This window comes from Protopterus annectens, chromosome 4.part1 (genome assembly GCF_019279795.1).
Source record: "Protopterus annectens isolate FY-2018-M chromosome 4.part1, PAN1.0, whole genome shotgun sequence".
NCBI classification, from domain to species: Eukaryota; Metazoa; Chordata; order Ceratodontiformes; family Protopteridae; genus Protopterus; species Protopterus annectens.
Genome location: NC_056734.1, coordinates 364,920,537 through 364,938,900, shown reverse-complemented (window position 1 = coordinate 364,938,900; position 18,364 = coordinate 364,920,537). Strand labels below are relative to the sequence as shown.

The 18,364-nt window shown below is 40.2% G+C and overlaps 1 protein-coding gene across 1 annotated transcript in view; it reads right to left on the bottom strand.

The window, feature by feature from the left end:
• The window catches only part of CCDC39 (coiled-coil domain containing 39), a 1,972,012-nt gene that overhangs the window by 617,849 nt on the left and 1,335,799 nt on the right, over nt 1-18,364 (bottom strand). Inside the window, exon 13 of the mRNA XM_044070181.1 lies at nt 10,893-11,101. Coding sequence (XP_043926116.1) covers nt 10,893-11,101 — 209 coding nt within the window. The remainder of the gene's footprint in view (nt 1-10,892; nt 11,102-18,364) is intronic.

Sequence of the window (18,364 nt, the reverse complement as noted above, 5' to 3'; positions counted from 1 at the left end):
AGTGCTTGCACAGATACTTTTCTACCCCATGCAGACTCCAGGTAGATGGGAAATGTTGGAGATGTGAAAGGGAGAAAAGAGGTAACTGGGAAAGTTCACTTGTATAAAATCTTACCATAATAGTAGATGTCCTTTTCTTCACTGTTGCAGTATTCTGTTGCAGTATTCTTCACCTTAGAGATCTCCTACCAAGGATGGCCCAATATCCGGGCAGTATGCCAAAGCCTTTAGATCTTGAATGCTTCATATGTCACATGCATGCTCCCCATTCAGGATGTAGGGCATAAAGATGATATATGTACACAGTTACCCAGAAATGATTTGACCCAGAACAGATCCATTTCCATAGGACAAAGGAGGCTATGAACATCCAGAAAGAGAAAATACAGTTGGAAACAGTAGACTCTTGGTCATAGGGGAAACCAAAACAAAACCCAAAAGAAAAAAAAAAACAGGAGACGGAGGAAGGAGGGACCGAATACTGCAATAGTGAAGGGAAGGACATCTACTGTTATGGTAAGATTTTACACAATTGTACTACATCATTCTATATCACCGTTGCAGTATTCTTCACCTTAGGGAGAGTACAAAAGCTCAAGAAAAGGATTGGGAGGTGAAAGGCTGGGAAGAGGCCTCAACGAATCATGCATATTGTTTCTAGCAAAACCTGCTGTGGTCCTAGAAACCATATTCAGTTTATAATGCTTAATAAAGGTAGCACTGAAGACCAAGTAGCAACTTCACAGATGGAAATGGTCGCCAACCCCTTGACAAAAGCACCAGATGAGGCAAATGCCTTAGTGGACTGAACTCTGACAGAAGTAGACAGGCACTTGTCATGAAAAGTACAGACGGAAATGGCCTTAGATATCCAGAAGGAGATGGTTTGCTTGGAAATAGCCACACCCAATGTCCTAGGATGAAATGAAAACAAAAAGTTGGTCAGACATAATGAAAGCTCTTAGTTTTATCCAAATAACACCTGAGCTGTCTATGCAAATCTTAGGTATGAAAGACCCTCTCACCAGCATACTAAGAAGAAGGAAAACATGAAGGGAGTTGTACTGCCTGATTCAAAGACAAGTCATTAACAACCATGGGTTTAAAAGAAGGATCAGTACAAAGGAACACCCTGTCCCTGTGAAAAAACAAAAAAAAAATGAGGGATGCCCATAAGGCCTAAAGCTCAAAACTCTCCTAGCAGAAATAAGAGCAAGCAATAAGACAGTCTTCCAGGTTCAATGTTGCAGAGAAGATGAATATGCAGGCTCAGAGAGAGTCTGGGTTAATTCTTCTAAACCAAAATTAAGGTCTCAAGGAAGAGGAATAGGCTTTCTTGGGGGCTTGTGATACAGGACACCTTTAAGAAACTGTTTGACCTCAAAGCAAAAAGCCAACAGAGGATTCAAGGGCAGACAGCAAAAATGGCTGACAAATGGACCTCTAGAGAAGAACAGCACACGCCAGACTGGAGCAACTCACACAAATAGGAGAAAATCAGAGGAACCCCTCACAGAAAAAGGGTCCTGGTTATCAGCATGGCACCAGACAGAAGATCTCTTCCATTTGGACATAAAAGACTTTCTGGTTGCAGGTTTTCTTTCCGCCTGTAAAACCTTGAGCACATTCTCAGAAAAAAGGTGCCTAAAAGGGATCAAAACCACATTACCCACAATGTTAGCTGAAGAGTGGAAAAGTGAGGATGAATGAGTGGCCCCTTATGCTGTGTGAGGTAACTTGTGGTGATTGTCCCTGCCAGATGCATTAAGAGGGGAAACCAGTTCTATCTTGCACAAAAGGGAGTCACTAGCAAGATTTCTGGGGAGTACAGCTGAATATTCTGCAGGACTCTCTGAATTAGGGGAAGGTGAGGGAAAGAATAGAGAAACATCCCCTTCTAAGGAAAAGGAAGGGCGTCCATTTTCTTCACCAGATGGCATGGAACTCTGGAACAGAAAAGAGGGAGCTGCCTGTTCAGAGTGGGAGGCAAAATGATCCACCTGAGGAATACCTCACTGATGGACTATGCCTTGGAACACAGTTCTGTGAAGCATCCATTTGTCAGCTTGTGTTTTGGACCTGATCAAAGAGTCTGCCACTAGACTCTGCTCTGAAGGAATATACACTGCCTGAAGAGCTAATTGATATCTGAGAACCAGATTGCAGGCCTAAACAGCCAGCTTACAGAGAATGTAAGACTTTGTGTCCCCTTGCTTGTTGACATAATACATCACTGTGGTGTTGTTTGAACAAACTTCAGACAGCCTGAAGAGAGTATGGGGTAAAAAGCCTGAAGGGTCAGAATCAGAGCACTCATCTCTTTGATATTGATATGGTTTGACTTCTGATGGGAGGACAGAGACCTTGAACTTTCAGGTGACCACAAGAAGCCCCCCCAATCCATGTCTGATGTGTCAGTGAACCATTTCTGGGAAGGGACAGGAGGCTGAAAGGACAGGCTTGGGTTGAGGGTAAGTTAATGAATCTACCATTCAGATTCTCACTTTAAACAAGGAAGGAGTAGCACTGTGAAATCCACAGGGTGGCAATGTTGAATCCAAACTGACTTGAGGTACCACTGAAGCTCTTGCATGTACAGTTTGGTAAAAGGGAGCACTGGAATAGAAGAGTCCATGAACCCTAGGGCTAAAAGAAACTCTCTGGCTGGAATAGCAGGTAGAGGAAGAAGAAGCTGAGAGAAAGTTGTCAAGAACAAATCTTTTGGAGGTGGAAGCAAGGCCAACATTGGTGCTACCTGGATCCTGCAACACAGAAATGATCCTGAGCAGGAGTCAGGACAGAATTTTGGAACTTGACAGTGAACCAAAGCTGTAAAGTGTGTGTCTGTGCCGCTCCAAAGACAACCAAAAAAATCCAGTATTAGCTCATGCAGTGTAAAAGTCAGGGGTGATACACTGCACAGCCTCTAAATGTAAATAATATGAAAGTCCAAAAGTTTGTGACAAACAAGAAAATTTAGACAAGAATACACATCCAGTGTGAACCAAATAATATAAGGTTAAGCACTTTCATCCTTTACAAGATGTGTATTCTTGTATTAAATTTTCCTGTTTGCCAAGTTTTTGGACTTTCATATTATTTACATTTAGAGGCTGTCCGGTGCATCACCACATGGCTTTTACACTACGTAGGTTGATAGTGAACCCCAGACTTTGAAAGAGAGAAATGGTGCACTCCAGATCCTGAAACAAGCACCTGGGAGAAGCACCTGAAGCAACGTGTCATTTAGATAAGGAAAAATCTGAATGCCTTGGAGACTGTAAAAGGCAATCACAAGAGCTAGACATTTTGTAAATACCCTTGGAGCAGTACAGAGGCCAAAGGGCAAAGCAGAGAACTAAAAATAAGAGGAAGAAACACAGAAACGTAAAAACTTCCTGAAAAGAGGGTTAATAGGAATATGAAGTTAAGCATCCTTCATATCCAAGGACACCAGAAAAGCCAGGGGTAGTCAAAGAGGAAACAGGGTTTGAACAGTAAGCATCCGAAGAAAAAAAGAACCTTGACAAAGGTGTTCAGGAAGAACAGATCCAGAATAGGTCTCTAAGTGCCCTCCTTTCAAGGAACCAGGAACATCCTGAAGTAAAATCAATTTTCTACTTGGGAAGGAGGGACAGGTTGAATAGTTCCTGGTCCACTCGACAGCCTTTGAGAAATGAGGAAGTTGTTCCAGTGCAGGTTGCGAAATCCCTGAAAAAACAGGGAGGGACTTCCACACCATGAAGTAACCCTGATGGATGACAGATATAACCCAAGAATCCAAGGTGATGACATGCCAGTTTGGAAGGCCGAGGCAGAGCCACCATTACCACCATTCTTGCATTTAGTGGCCTGATAAAGCTGCCTGCAAACAAAAGCAGACATAGTGGGATAGTTCCTCTGAAACTTAGGGATAGAAGACAGAAAATTATGTTTAAAATCCTCCAAAGCTTTACCTTTTTCTTGAAGAGACTTAAACATATCAGCAGCAGCAGCAGCAATCCCAAAGAAATGTTTATTATCCAAATAAGAATCTAGCAACTTGGCCTTAATGTCTTCAGGTAATGACTGGAGGAGAAGGCAAGAGTAATGGCTCATGACAGACCCAAAGGCATCAGCTCTGTAAAGGCATCAGCAACATCATAGCCACACTTGATACAGAGGCAAGCCACCTGAGAGGCAGAACCCAAAATATAAAGAGCAGAAGACTTTGCTTCAGAATCATGGTGGTAAGAAATAACCTGACAAAGCTGGGCAGTGAAGGCCACAGCATATCTGGTCATGTGAATCTGGTAACTGATGGCCTGAAAGCTCAAAGTAGAAGCAGTATAAATCTCAACAATTCTTTCCATTGCCCTGCTATCCTTCTCTGAAGGCAGAAGCTTAGAAGAGGGCAAAAGTTAGAATGCGTGTCAGAAGAGACTGACACCACAACAGGGTCAGCAGAAGGATACTTAAATAAGAATGGACAGTCCTCAAGAACCTTACAGAACTTGTTGGGTTTCTTTGGAGCAGGAGGCTGAGAATCAGGAGACTTGGAAGCAGCTGGAAAGGTGCCCAACAAAGCAGCCAACACGGGAGGTCCTGTAAAAGGTTTAGGAGTGTCCACCTAAAGCAACTTGTAATACCACTTCTGAATATCAGACACTTGAGAAGATTCACATTTAAAACATTCCAGCATTCTAGCTATTATGTCCCCAAAAGACAATTCCTCAAAAGGAGACTCAGGACTAATGGACTCCTCTTCATCAGAACCATAAGCCAAACATGAAGGCATCTGGAAAGAGTAAGACATGGACCCTTCATCAGACTTTGAATCCTCATCTGAGGAAATGAGTTCCCTAGTCTGTTTGGAAGAAGTTGAAGTCCAAGGGGGAGCAGGCACAGAGGGCGCACAGAAGTATGCTTACTATTCTGCTTTTCCTTGTTAGGGATATCAGCCCTAACAAACACCCGAGATTCCGACCCTTGATGCGATTCAGTAAGAGCACTCAGAACCTCTTCCCTGACCAGAACCTACAGAATCCCTCTAGGGCCCACCGAGATAATAAACTGCAGTTCCTCCCTTGACATCTGGAGCAGAAGGAGGCTTGCAGACAGAATGGGTTAAGAAAATTTGGGTAGAGAAGGAGGCAGAAGGAAAAGAGGACCTGGGGAGAGATTTTTAGATGCTTAAGGGAAAGTAGGGCATCACAGAGTAAGCAACTGCGTGATGCAGCCATGAAAGGGAAGATAAGTAGAAGGAAGCCAGGATTTGAAGAAACCAGCACCACAAGGTGAGCCAGAGAGGGGGAAATTCAGCCAGAGCAGATAATATATATATATAGCACAGGAAAGGAAGAAACCAAAACAGACAATAAGAAAGTTTGAGGTCAGTTCAAGTGAAGATGGAAAGGTTACAGAGAAAAGGACCAGAGTGGTGACAACAGACAGAGAATCAGTGATTGCATAATTAGTCATAAAGGGGATCTGAAGTTTAAGCAAGAAAAGAAAAAAGGAGATACCTGATTTCAGTGAAACTAGTCTCAAGGCTCCCACTCTCAGAAGATGGTAAGGCATGCTCTAGTGCATGCACCACAAATGGTCAGTCACAAGAGGCATCTAAGGTGGTAGCAAGTATTGCCAGGGAAGCTGCACAGAAATAACAGAGTAGTAGGTCACAGACTCTCCAAATGTCAACATCCTGCAAGAGGGTCTTACACAAACAAATAATTGGTGCCAAAGTCATGGCCTTATAACTCAATGCAAAACATGTGTTATCATCCCTTTCAGTAAGATAATGGTAATTCCTGCTATCTACCACATCAATAGCAACACCCAAAGTATGCACTCAGTGGTGAGAGACCTGGGCACACAAAGTCACAGCAATCTTACCTTTGATCACTATGTTTCCAAAGTGGTAAGAAGGGCATTCTATATTGTTCATCTCATAAGTAAGGGCATTGCCTCCAGAAAAGAAGAAGTTATAACCTCCCTGTACCCTTCCCTCATCAGGCCAATAACTGAGTACAATGCCCCTTTTGGTATGTGTGTTACCAAGCATCTGCAGCAATTAGAGAAACCACAAAGGTTCCTCACAGGGAAAATGCAATGTCTTTAGTATCTGTCCTATGTGGGCCATCTGAAATCACTGTCACTTTATTCTGTTTCATACAGACTACTCAGAGGCAATCTCTGCCTTGCATATAAGGCAGTCTCAGACCCTGCTTTATTGGAAATGCTGCATATCTGCAAGTCAAATCGTACATGGGTTACTTGCTCCAAAGACCTTAAAATGGTATGTGACAATAACAGAACCTGCAGAGGGGCAGATTTGTTTCCTGGAGGTTACCACACTTTTGGAATAGACTACCATTTCATGTCAAACAGAGCACTTCATCGGCCCTCTTCAAACACAATCTGGACAACTGGATGGGTAATCACAGGGTATCCACTTGTGTCCCTCTTAGATACAGGCATTAGGTGCTGATCATGGAAATAAGAGTAGAACTTGGCTAGGCTTGTAAGGGCCCTAAGGCCATTAGCTTAGTAACTCCCTTTGATCCTATTATCTATGAAGGACTGCAGGCAACATTCTCAGAAGTGTTATCTGTATCTGCACCCAGCACACACAGAGAAGAGAAGCTCGGGGGGTTATAATAACTGGCTGTTGCAATGAATAACGGAGAAATGCTTGGAACTAGTGGAGGAATGGAGGAAGACCTACTCTTATGCAAGGGAGAGTTTCCATCTCAGCCATGCTGGGATGGAAAGGTACAATTCAATAAATCTACCATTAAATTAAGAAGAAAAAGTCAAAAGACAGTAATTTTAGCAGAAGAAGGGGTAGGTGTTCAGGCAATAGACAGACGATAATAAGAAGAAATGCACAAAATACCAGAGGAACAAACAACAGGGACTAGAAGCAAGGCTGGGTAGTGTTGCTCTGCAATGCAAGGAGTATGGATAGGGAAATGTATTATGGAAGCATGACACATTATAGAAACATGGGCCACTGATAGGGAGTGGAACATGGAGGTCCCAGTGTACAGGATGTTCACGACTGACAGAGAACAAACAGACTGGGATAGAAGAAGCTATTTTCATAAAGGAGAACCTCTAGATATGAGGTCAGAGAGAAGAAAGAAAAACAAACCTGAAAGGAGTAAAGGGTGAAGCTACAGTCATAGGTTAGGTTACAGAGCCTGGTAGTTAGGACAGAGAAATGGGGTTAGAGCTTCAATAATGACAATGCATATGGTTGGTCCCCCAGACATAATAAGGAAAGAAAATTAATGATTGGAAGAAAACAATGGAGGAGTACAGTAGAAGGAAGAGAATAAGACTTCTCAAGAATTTGCATCTGCTAGAAGAACAATGGACATTTCCAAGACCAAGCCTACAGGGAAAGTAGGAGTTAATTGAAGTCTTGGACAGAATGTTGGATATGGTCCTAAACAGTGCAGAGGGTTTTATGAGTGACTACATTAAGGCAGTAATTATGCCACTGTGAGTTTTAGAGTAGGACATACAGTAAGAATAAAACTACAAAGACAATTGTGTGGGATTTTAGAAAAGTAGATTATCTTCTGCTGGGGATATTTTCAAGGATGACTTAGAAGACTGGGAGCAAACATAGATAGTATGCCAGCTATGACACTAAGTCTGAGATGGAACACTCACGGTTATGAGCAAGGATATAAGGCAGAAACAAAGAAAAGAAAAGATTAGTGTTGGTACATAGAAATGTGAGTCTAGTAATAACAGCAAAAGAAAGGGCCTATTACAGGTGGAAGGGAGGAGGAGGTTGAGGCGGCACTATAGAAAAGGCTTAGCAAAAAGGCAACAGCGATGGTGAGGCAGCAAAGGTGAAATCTGAAAGGAAATGAGCAGGATGGATCTAAAAGAGGAGCAAGAGCTTTTCAGCTATATGATAGATAAATGGAAGGCATGGACAGAACTTGTGAGAGTAAGCAAAGATGGATGGGAGGTCATAGAAGACTAGGAAGAAGCAGAGGAACTGAAATGTTTTGCTTCAGTCTTCACAAAGGAAGACATTGGGAGGATGCCATGCCTGGAAGGAGACAGGTCAGAATGGAGAGGACAATGGAGAGAGACATGAATAGAAATGGAGGACATGGATCGGGAACAATTCTCCATAAGGAAGAAAGAACACAAGTATCAGATGATCCATCTCCCAGAGTCATCAGAAATCTAAGCTGTGTGATGGTAGACTTCTTTATGGAGAACTTCGAAACATCACTGGTTGGTGTAGAAGTTTAACAGCACTGAAAGATATCAAGTATGGTACCCATATGGGATATTTAATACACATTTCTTAAATATCAAAGAGGATCTACAAGCTTCTTAGCCTAACAGTGGCAAGGAAACACATGAACAGAATCAAGAAGGAAAGGATAGTAGTTCTATTTGGATTATAATCTCTAGGACAGCAATCAGTATGGTTTCATGACCACAGGGAGCTGTCAATCAAATATCATCTAATTTTATGACTATGTTACAAGTGAAACTGACAAGGAGTACAAGCTGAGACAGTGTGCCTTAACATCAGCCAGGCCTTTGACTTGGTCTCACAAAGGAGGCTGATACGCAAAACTGGATATGGAGTGAAACCATGACTGAGGAACTGGACAGCTGCATGGCTGAATCATAGGGCACAGAGGCTTGTGGTGAGAGGGACAATGACAAGAATTATGAAACTGACAAAGAGGTTGTAGCTGTTTGTCCTGTGTCCACTAAACGTTGATGTGTACATCTGTTGTAACTGAGCAAAAAAGAAGAGGAATGACGATGAAAAATAATAGGATCAACATCTTTGCTGATAACACACACAAAAAAAAACATACAAGTGGAGGATGAAAGAACAGTCTAGAGAAAAATTAGTAAAAGCTGAATAAATGGGCAAAAAGGTGACAGTTAAAGTTCAATGCAAAATACTGCACTTAACTCACAACAACCCTCGTGTGAAGATATGGGACTGAGGGAATGGAAGTGATGGCAATAGGGCAGGAAAAAGATAAGGATACAAAGGTATTGGTCATACATGGGCTGGACTGCTAGAGGTGAGTGAGTGGGTAGTAACAGCAGCAATCTGAGTGCTGTGTTGTATCTTCAGTGGGATAAATTTCAGAAGGAAAAAGGTAGTGCTTGCACTCTAAAGGGGCCTGCTAAAACTACACTTTGAGTACTGTGTGCAGTTCTGGGGTCATGTAATGAACAGGACTGGAGACTGCTGGAAGGATTCCAGGGGGAAAGCCAACAACATGATCTATGGGAGGGAGGGAAAGGGAAATGGCTACAGGAATTAGACTACTTCTTATCTGAGACTGAAAGTGGTAGATGGAATACAATATTGGTGCACAAGATCATGTCAGGGATATGTGAAGGGGCCATCTAGAAGAGGAAGAACAAAGGAAGAAAAAGGAGTCACAGGAACAGAATGCAGAAAAAGAATTGCTTCTTGGATTTTGGAAAACATTTTTTTCTTGGAAAGGGTGGTAGACCACTGAATGGACTACCAGAAGTGGTGATAGAGAAAGACTCAAAAGACATTCAAAAGGGATAAGAGGAGGATGAATAAGGGTAGAGATGGAGGGGGCAAAGAATGTTAAATGCACTGAAAAGGACAGGTTAGGCAGGCTTATTGTATTCATCTGCCAAAAAGCAAATGCAGTATAATGTAATCTTTACCCTAGGGTCTGGGCTAATCTTACATGAACTATGCAGGGGTTTATATCATATGATCGCAAGACTATATGATCGAGTTGCATAAGATCGAGTCTTGGAACATCATAACTACTTCTCGTCCGGACGCCAGCATTTTCTGGTGTCAGGTGTTTGCCCTTTTCCCAGTGTGGAGTGATCTCAGAGTTGGTATATGTAATATGCAGGGGGGCTTCCCCTGCAAAAACACTATTATTTATTTTACTGGCTCCAGAGGAAATGTCAGTTCGAAGTTCAACTAAATCCTGTGCAACTCGATCATATAACATAGATCCCTGTGAGGCAACCAGTTCCAACTCTCTTGGATAAATGTGGAGCTAGGAATCTCGCCACAGAATGGAATGTATAATTCAAACAACTGTTGAAGACTGAAACACTAACATATAATCTTCGACTCTGTGTTACTGGGACTTACTGTCCCAACATAACTCCCAACTGTTACACCATTACACTTTTATGGTCAGGCTGAATTTTGTTTTTACAGGAAAAAAACATCTTTCCTATCAATGGAAGACCTCTTTAGAAGAAGCAGCCAAATTGTAATCTCATGGCTGCATATAAACCTGATATTGTATGTTAGGAAGAAGAGGACACCTAGTAAGACAAATCTGACAGATAGAAAACAGACAAATAAATTAAATTAAATCTACAGAAACTGAATGCGTACAAAATGCTGAAAATTTGGTCAATGAACTGAGACCAATGAGATCAAATGAGGCCATTAAGAAAATGAGAAAGACCTGTAGAAAATGTGGGGGCACCAACTGCTTTATACAATGACATAGACTATATTACAATGTTAACAGGGCGGAGCTGAACAGGAGTACTGAAATAGATGACAATGGACATAAAATCTTTCGGTAGTAAATGTCACATTATATGTATATGATGTCAAAGACACCACGATGTGAAATCAAGTCATTAGGCTGTAATGCCACTCTTCAGGTAGAGAAGGCTTTTATTATTCAACTTTCACAAAAGGGCATATGCAGAAAATCTTAACATACATTCTAAAAACCAAGTAATTCTCCTCTGTGGTATCACAAAAGTTTAAGGTGGTACAATTGAAGCGTATGAAATAGAAAATTTAAGGAGGAATAAGAATCCCCGCTCTTGGCAGACAAATAACGTAACAAAATTTTGTTTTGAAGCATTAAATTAAAAATTACCTGATGCTCTGACGATCTTGATCAGCCATTCTGACCTGAGATTGCAACATTTCTTTGTGAATCTTGATTTCTTCTGTGCGTTCCCTCATGGCTGTCTGCAGCTGCAGCTTTCGTTTTTCTAATGAAAGCACATGATCTGCTTTATTATACAGTAGGTCTCGTAAACGTTTGATCTCCAGTTTCAGAATATTATCCTCAACCATAAGGTCCTATAAAGCCATTTGAAAGTACATAAATTAAATGTAAAATAATACAAGGGAACATTTTAAAAATGATTAATGTTAACAAATGACATTTGACATTTTAAAGCTTATTATAATGAATAAGTCTGTCTGCACACTAGCAACAATGGTTTAGGTCAGGGCCTAGATAGCTAGAAAGAGGCAAGGAAAAAAAATACAGGTGTGTTAGAAATTACTATAATTGGATGTTTGATCACGTTCAATGTTGTAGTACTCTTCACTTTTGGAACTTCTTCTTTCTGAATTCAGGCCTGAATTCCAGAGCCTAGACCCCACCCCCTCTATGCATCAGGAAAGCAGTTAGGCAGGTGCCCTCCCACCTAGGCATCAGTATGTCTATGGTATAAGGAGGGGCATTTGTCTTCACCCACTTTTGGAATTTGTGGCTCATCCACAGAATCAACTGCTCACATGAACAAGGGGAAAAAGATTTGCCTCTATCTATGGCAGTCTAACAGGAAGACCTAACCCCCCAAAAAATCTGCCTCTTTAAATTACGAGTTAACCACAGGAGGAAGCCTGCCTTGTGGTTCTAGTAGAGAGGGAAGAATGCAGGATGGGTGAGTGTGTCCTTACTGTAGATCTCACATGCCCACTGGATAGGAAAAAGAGGGATGAGGCAGAGGGATAGTATTTCAACACTGAGCACACCTGAAACATCCACAGATATGTTAAGTTCCTAACACACGTGTACTATTGTCCATCATATACCTCACTGTTACATTAGTCCTCACCCATGGGCATATTCCCAGTGCTCATAGACTAATGGGGGACTGGCCTTGAGAATTCTCTTAAAGAATGGATGTGGCAAATCTTGCCCTAGCTCTAGAGGCAATCTTCAGGTTGTAATGTTTACAGAAGGTATGGAATGTGGATCATGTAGCTGCTTCAAAAACAGATTGAATGCTGATGGCCCTAGGAAGGCAGAAGCAGCTGTTATGTTCTAGTAGAATGGGCCCTGCCCTAGTATTGTTTTGACAAGAAAGAAGTAACAGAAACAAGCACAGTAGGCCAACCATTTAGAGACAGGACTTCCCTTCCTATCAATAGCAAAGGATATAAAGGACTGCTATATTTTTCTTTTGTCTTTTGTTCTGTCCAGATAAAACAGCTCAGTATCAGTGGCTCAACAGGTAGTACACTTGGTTTTGGTACTGGAAGACCTAAAGGCTATGGGTTCCATTCCCAGCCCAAATTACTGTATTAATTTTTCCTTTACCAACACTGCAGTGTAGCATTAGAGAGTGCTACAAACAAGTGTGCCAGAATTCGGATGAAATGTTAAACCAAGGCCTCACCTGACAGAGTTGGTGGTAGCTCAAATGGATGCAAACGATCTCAGAACTTACTGAAAACAGTAGGAGCTTTTCTTATACACATCATTCAATTTTCTATAAACACTTTTTCACTTTACATAACAAAAAAAATACAACAAAATAACTTTTATGTACAGAACATTAAGCAAATTAATATAGATATTCATTTAAACATATTTTAGCATTCCAAATTTCATCCCCCACCCATTGCTCAACAACCCTTTCTTTATTCTTCTCATAATAACTTCACACTTCCACATTTTATTATATAGCAACTGTTCATGTCTGCTTATGCAGATTATCTAAGTAGTATGTATTAATACATTATCCATCGTGTCTTTTTCTTCTTTCTTTCTGTCATAAACCCTATAACATATCATATCCAAATCTATTTTTTTAAATGTTTAAACTAATATTCATTTTGAAAACTTTCCACTTCTTGTTTAACCCTATCACATTACAGAAACGCATGTTCATTCCTCCACACTGCATATTAGACAAAATCATTCATACATCTGCTTTTATTTAATTTGCCCCTTGACCGGTACTTTTTGCAATATTAATCTACGTAAAAGATCTGCCATTTCATTAATCCTTCTAAATCTAACCTGACTTTTCTTTATTCTCCTTTTACTACTTGCACCCATGGCTTCACATGATAAATTCTTTCCATAACTTCCTCATATCATGTTTTCTTACTTTTATTTACATTCTCTACTCTAATTCACCAGCTTTTTTATTTTTTCACTATATTCTTTAACCTCCTTATTTTTGAATATATTTCTTCTTCTCCCTATGTTCCCTGCCATCCAAAACTCTCTGTATTTCTCACTTATCATCATTCGTACTATATTTTCATCCTTCACTGCCATCCTATGAAATGAAGATAACTCTACAAATGGGTTCCTTAAATCTAACAACTCCAAATCTTATTTATTTATTTGACATTTATTTACCAGGAAAGTCTGACTGGGGCAAAAAGTGCCCATTTTCAGCAGAGGCCCAGGGAGAAAAGCTCTACAGTCACAATCTATCAAAAATCAATTACAGATAATTTAAATCACAAAGCATCATTCAACACTACAAAACAGGAGTGAAAAAAGGTAACAAGAAAAACATAGAACATGTGCAATGTAAAACAATAACATGAGTTGGAGAAAATATGTGATGAAAAACTCATTAGCCATGATATTTGTTACATAGATTAGTATGTGATAAATGAGACCTGAGACAATTCTAATAAGGTATTTAAAAGGATATTAGATATTATGTGATTACAGAAAGTGAGAGGAAATCGAGTGGTGTCTTAGTATGACAGAGGTTGCTTATATTAGGTTTACAGAATGAAGAAGGATGGACAGAAAAGGAGATTATCAGAAGAGTGCAGGGTAGGGTGTCTCCAGGTAGCTTAGGTGAGTAGGGAGGAAAGAGAAAGAAGTACAGGAAAGGTCTGCAGAGATGAAGTGGTTAAGGGAAAATAGTGGGAAAAACAAAATAAGGAGTGGAGTAGGAGGTTGGAATGGGTTGTGAGGTTTGACTTAGGTCGAAAGGGGGTGAATGAAGTATAGTGAGCAAGTTCAGCTAGGCCTGGCTCAGGAGCAGGTCCATGATTTTGTAACATATTCTTTAAGCAAGCATTTAAAGGTGGGTAGGTTAGAAAGATTTAAAGGTGGGTAGAATTTTTTTGCTACTAAGTACGAGTATAGGCTTTGTCCAGGGGGTTTATTTGATTTATTATGGTAAGAAGTTGTTCTAAGAGTTCGGGAAATATGTGTTGATTAAAGGGGTAAGAGATGGGCAGGCTAATTGTCTGTATATGAATTTATGTATTGTTACAAGATGAATGCGAGAGAGGTAGAGTTCCAGCCAGCTAGGGGTATGCAGAGCTTTACAGTGGTGGATGAAGGTGGTTGAATTAGTAGTAAACTTGTTAATTTTGTTGTAGCAGCTTTCAAGTTTAATTTTTATGGAAGACTGTAAATTGTTTAGAATTAGGACCAGTTAAAAGTGAGAAGCACTTATTGAGTTAGCTATTAAAAATGGAAATGTTGAGAGCTGGCTGTTAGGGTACGAAGAACAGGGAGATGGGAGTGGGAAGGGAGTATGATGGGGAAGAACGGAGTGGGAAGGGGGTATGGTGGGAAGTTGGAGGGTAAATCGTGAAGGAAACTAGGTTAAACCCTGTACATGGGATATGTTTAGACGGTCAAACAAACAATGACTAATGACAGCATAAGAATTGTTGAGGAAATTATATAGCAGCTGGAATCTGTTATATAGTTTAAGTTCTGTTATGTTTGGAAAGCAGTAGTATTCTGCTAATTAATTGAGGTAATGTTTGAGTGATTTCCTTCATTTCAGTAGGATAGCTGAATTCTTATGATGGTATGGTTTCCCAAAATGTGGTGCCTAATATGGAGTAGTTATGCTTTCTGCATTTTCTAGAGATAAAGGTGGTGTGGAGAGAGTAGGTAAGATAAGGTTGAAATCCAAGGATGCAAGATTTTTTCTCTGATTGTGAGTCTTCCTGTTAGGTAAGAGGAGTTTTGGTTTAGCAGTTTGAATAAATGGGTGTGTAGTAGAAGCAGACCTGCTCTTTACTGGGTTGGGAGCCACTTTGCTTTCAACAGGTGTGAGTAATGGTAGTCTGTTCTTAACATTTGTGAGCTGGTATCTTTTATTTGCAGTTGTTTGTAGTGGGATGAGGCTTATCTTTGAGTCTGAGGTGGTTAAGCATATTCAAGATGGGTCACTGAGAATGCCTTTCCCTATGGCTTTTCTATATGATGGAGTTATAAAATCTAAGATCATCCATACTTACAAAAGATCATGCTGTATTTTTGCTTTGGCTTTGTGAATGTGAAGTTGTAACTTTAGCCTTGGTCCAATCAGGGTCCCACATATTTGAATAAGGTGGTGATTTCAAGGAAGTTATTCTTTTTTCAAGAATAGTGAAGTCAGAAAATGATGATCTGAGTTTTTGTCGGTTCCCAAACATCATGCATTTTGTGGTATTTGGGTTAATAATAATTTCCTTGAGTTTAGGTATTTGGAAAGAGAAAGTACGTCTTGTTGAAGTTTTATGTTAATGTTGTGATGGAATGCATGAGATCTGTAGATGACACAGAGCAGGTCATGGAGATATTAGTGGTCTGATGGGAGTCCATTGATATAAATGAAGAAATCCAGAGGTGATAGAATGAAGCCCCAAGGCACTCCTTTGAGTAGGGAGCATAGGCTGAGGAGGGAGAGCCTATTTTATCACTGAAATTGTGGTGGGAAAGAAAGATGGGGAACTATTAGAAAGCGTGGGTGTTAATACCATGGGCTAGGAGGGCAGTGTGATACTGTGTCAACTGTTTTGGCTAAGTTGAAAAATATTACGACTGTGACTTGCTGTTTGTCTGTACCCATTAAGATGTCATCAGTTATTGTCCAGATAGCTCTCTGTGATCTTTTTGTCCCAGAATCCATGTTAGTTAGGGACAATAGGGCTTGGTCATCAAAACACTTAGGTGGTTAATTGTGGGCTATTTTTTTCTAGTCTGTTACTAAAAGTTGGGAGTACTGAAATAGGTGTGAAACCTGAACAAGCTTGACTTTTTTTGTAATCTGTTGAGTAATGGCACCTTTCTATATTTTTGTTCAATAACACCACCTTTCTATATTTTAGGGAACATACTGTGGCAGAAGTAGAGTGAATAAAATAGTTCTGCATAGGTCTTTATGAATGACAGGTGCAGGTCATGACACTCTGGTGTTTTGTCACTGGGAATTTTGTTGGTTATGTTTTCAATGCCAGTAATAGAAACAATTTTGAAGTAGAACAATGTAAAGAGCTTGGAAGAGAGTGGGTCTGGTGATAGAGAGTTTAGTGGCACTGAAGTTGAGGTTGGGTAAATTCACTGAGCACTGATTAGATAGTAGTCCTTTGATGGTTAAGTAATTACTGTCAGTGAAGTCGCTCTTCTTTTCTCTTCTTAGAAATGTGATTTTAAGCCATACAGACAGTGCAGCTGTACAGAGAATTTGTGTCAAGGAACTGTTGGGAGAATCTGTTTAAGTAAAAGTTGGTGATGTTCCCCAGTGCCCTGGACAAATATTCCTTACTTAGTATAACAGTATCTTGGGTCTTTCCTGAAAAGAAGCCATTGTCCTAGAAGGACTAAACTGGTACACAAAAGATAGACAGATAAACACATACAGATAGAGAAGCAGATAGATAGATAGATAGACTAAATAAATGTGTCATTCATGGTTAACTGGAAATAACTGTTAACTACATAATTTTGTCTACATGTAAAGTGAACCAAAATAAACAATTTGCTCAGATTGTACTTCTGTAGTCAATATTTTTATGTCACATTGAATATTGCGTGCAGTTTTCTGTCACTGGTAATTATAATTGTCATGGTTTATTGGACAAACTGTGTGTAACTGTGGGAGTTTGGTGTTTGTTTTGCATATGACATTTGTTGGTTAGTTACCTGGTACAACTCTGTGATGTTTACTCATACTTGGGAGTACTTGGGTAAAGTGCTGGTGTTTGTCTTTGCCTGGTATAGTTTTATGGTATGAATGTGTGGTGTGAGGGGTCCTCTGTGTCTCAGGATACCATGATATGGTACAGAGACTATTTCTGGGGAAACGCCATAGCTTTTCAAATAGCAACACTACTACAAAAATTCAGTCATGTGAGCATTTATGTGTTAGCTGCATGGAGGTTGTGCAGTGCTGGGTTAAAATGCCCTTATAAGTGGTCATCAGGTTACAGTTCCACTGAGGTAAAGCCAGCCATAATGTAAATGGGAATCTGCACTTGGACTGAAATAGCCATTTTTATTTTGTTTTGTTGTTTCATTATATAAATGATTATCATCCTGGCATATATTTGCCAGGGGTGGATAAGAGCAGCACTATGAAAGGGTGTGGCTTGGAGAGCAGTTTGCTGGCAGAGATCAAAATGCAGATGTGGGAATAGCAGACTGGAAGCTAAGAGTACACATTTGAAAATCCTGGCTACACCTCTCCTGTGGGGGTTAAGGTGTTAAGAATATTTAGAAATGCTGTATTGAAGTATTCAGCTGCATCATTTAAGGGGAGTATTTTTAGGATGGACCAGTTAACTGCTTTCATACCTTCAATGAAAGACTCTTTGGAGAAGCTGGAAAGATTGCAGGTAGTTTTGAGCTTATGTTCCTTTGTTAGTTGTGTAATATTCCTGTGGGCATAAGCTGGTAGGAGGTCACTTAGTGTATCTTGGAGGGTACCTGAGGAAATAAAATTAGATGGGTTGGTAACCAGAATCCAGTCCAGGATTGATTGTTGGGAGCTATTGTTGCTATATCTTGTTTGAGTGTTAATAAGTAGAGTGAATCCAAAGAAGTTCATACTGTGGATTGCTAAATTTGCAGGTAAAGACTGCCAGCCAGTGTTTACACCACCAAGGGAATAATTTCATTTGTGGTTGTAACTGAAATCCAGAATAGTATGTTTTCAAATATTGGAATGTTCTGTCCTGGGGGTATATGTAGCACAGCAATGCATATGTTCGTGGTTCTATTACGTTTTAAGAATGAGATTAGGATTTCTGCTTTTACAAATTTTGGGATTTTTTTCTGTATAGGGAGTTACTGTGAGCACATCTGGTAAGATTATAGCTATCCCACCTGCTTTTTATGTGAACTAGTACACCTAATAATATTATAACCGGGGGGGGGGGGTAATATTTCAGTGCCTTTTATTTCAGATTCTAGTCAGGTCTCTGTTTCTCTGTTGTGACTAGGATATCTGGATTGTGCTGATTCATCCAGGCATGAAAATCTGTGATTTCATTGCATTTGCTTCTAAGGTTTAGAGTGACCATTTTTAAACTTTTAGGGTGCATTCTTTGGTTTGGAGGTTGGTTGGAACC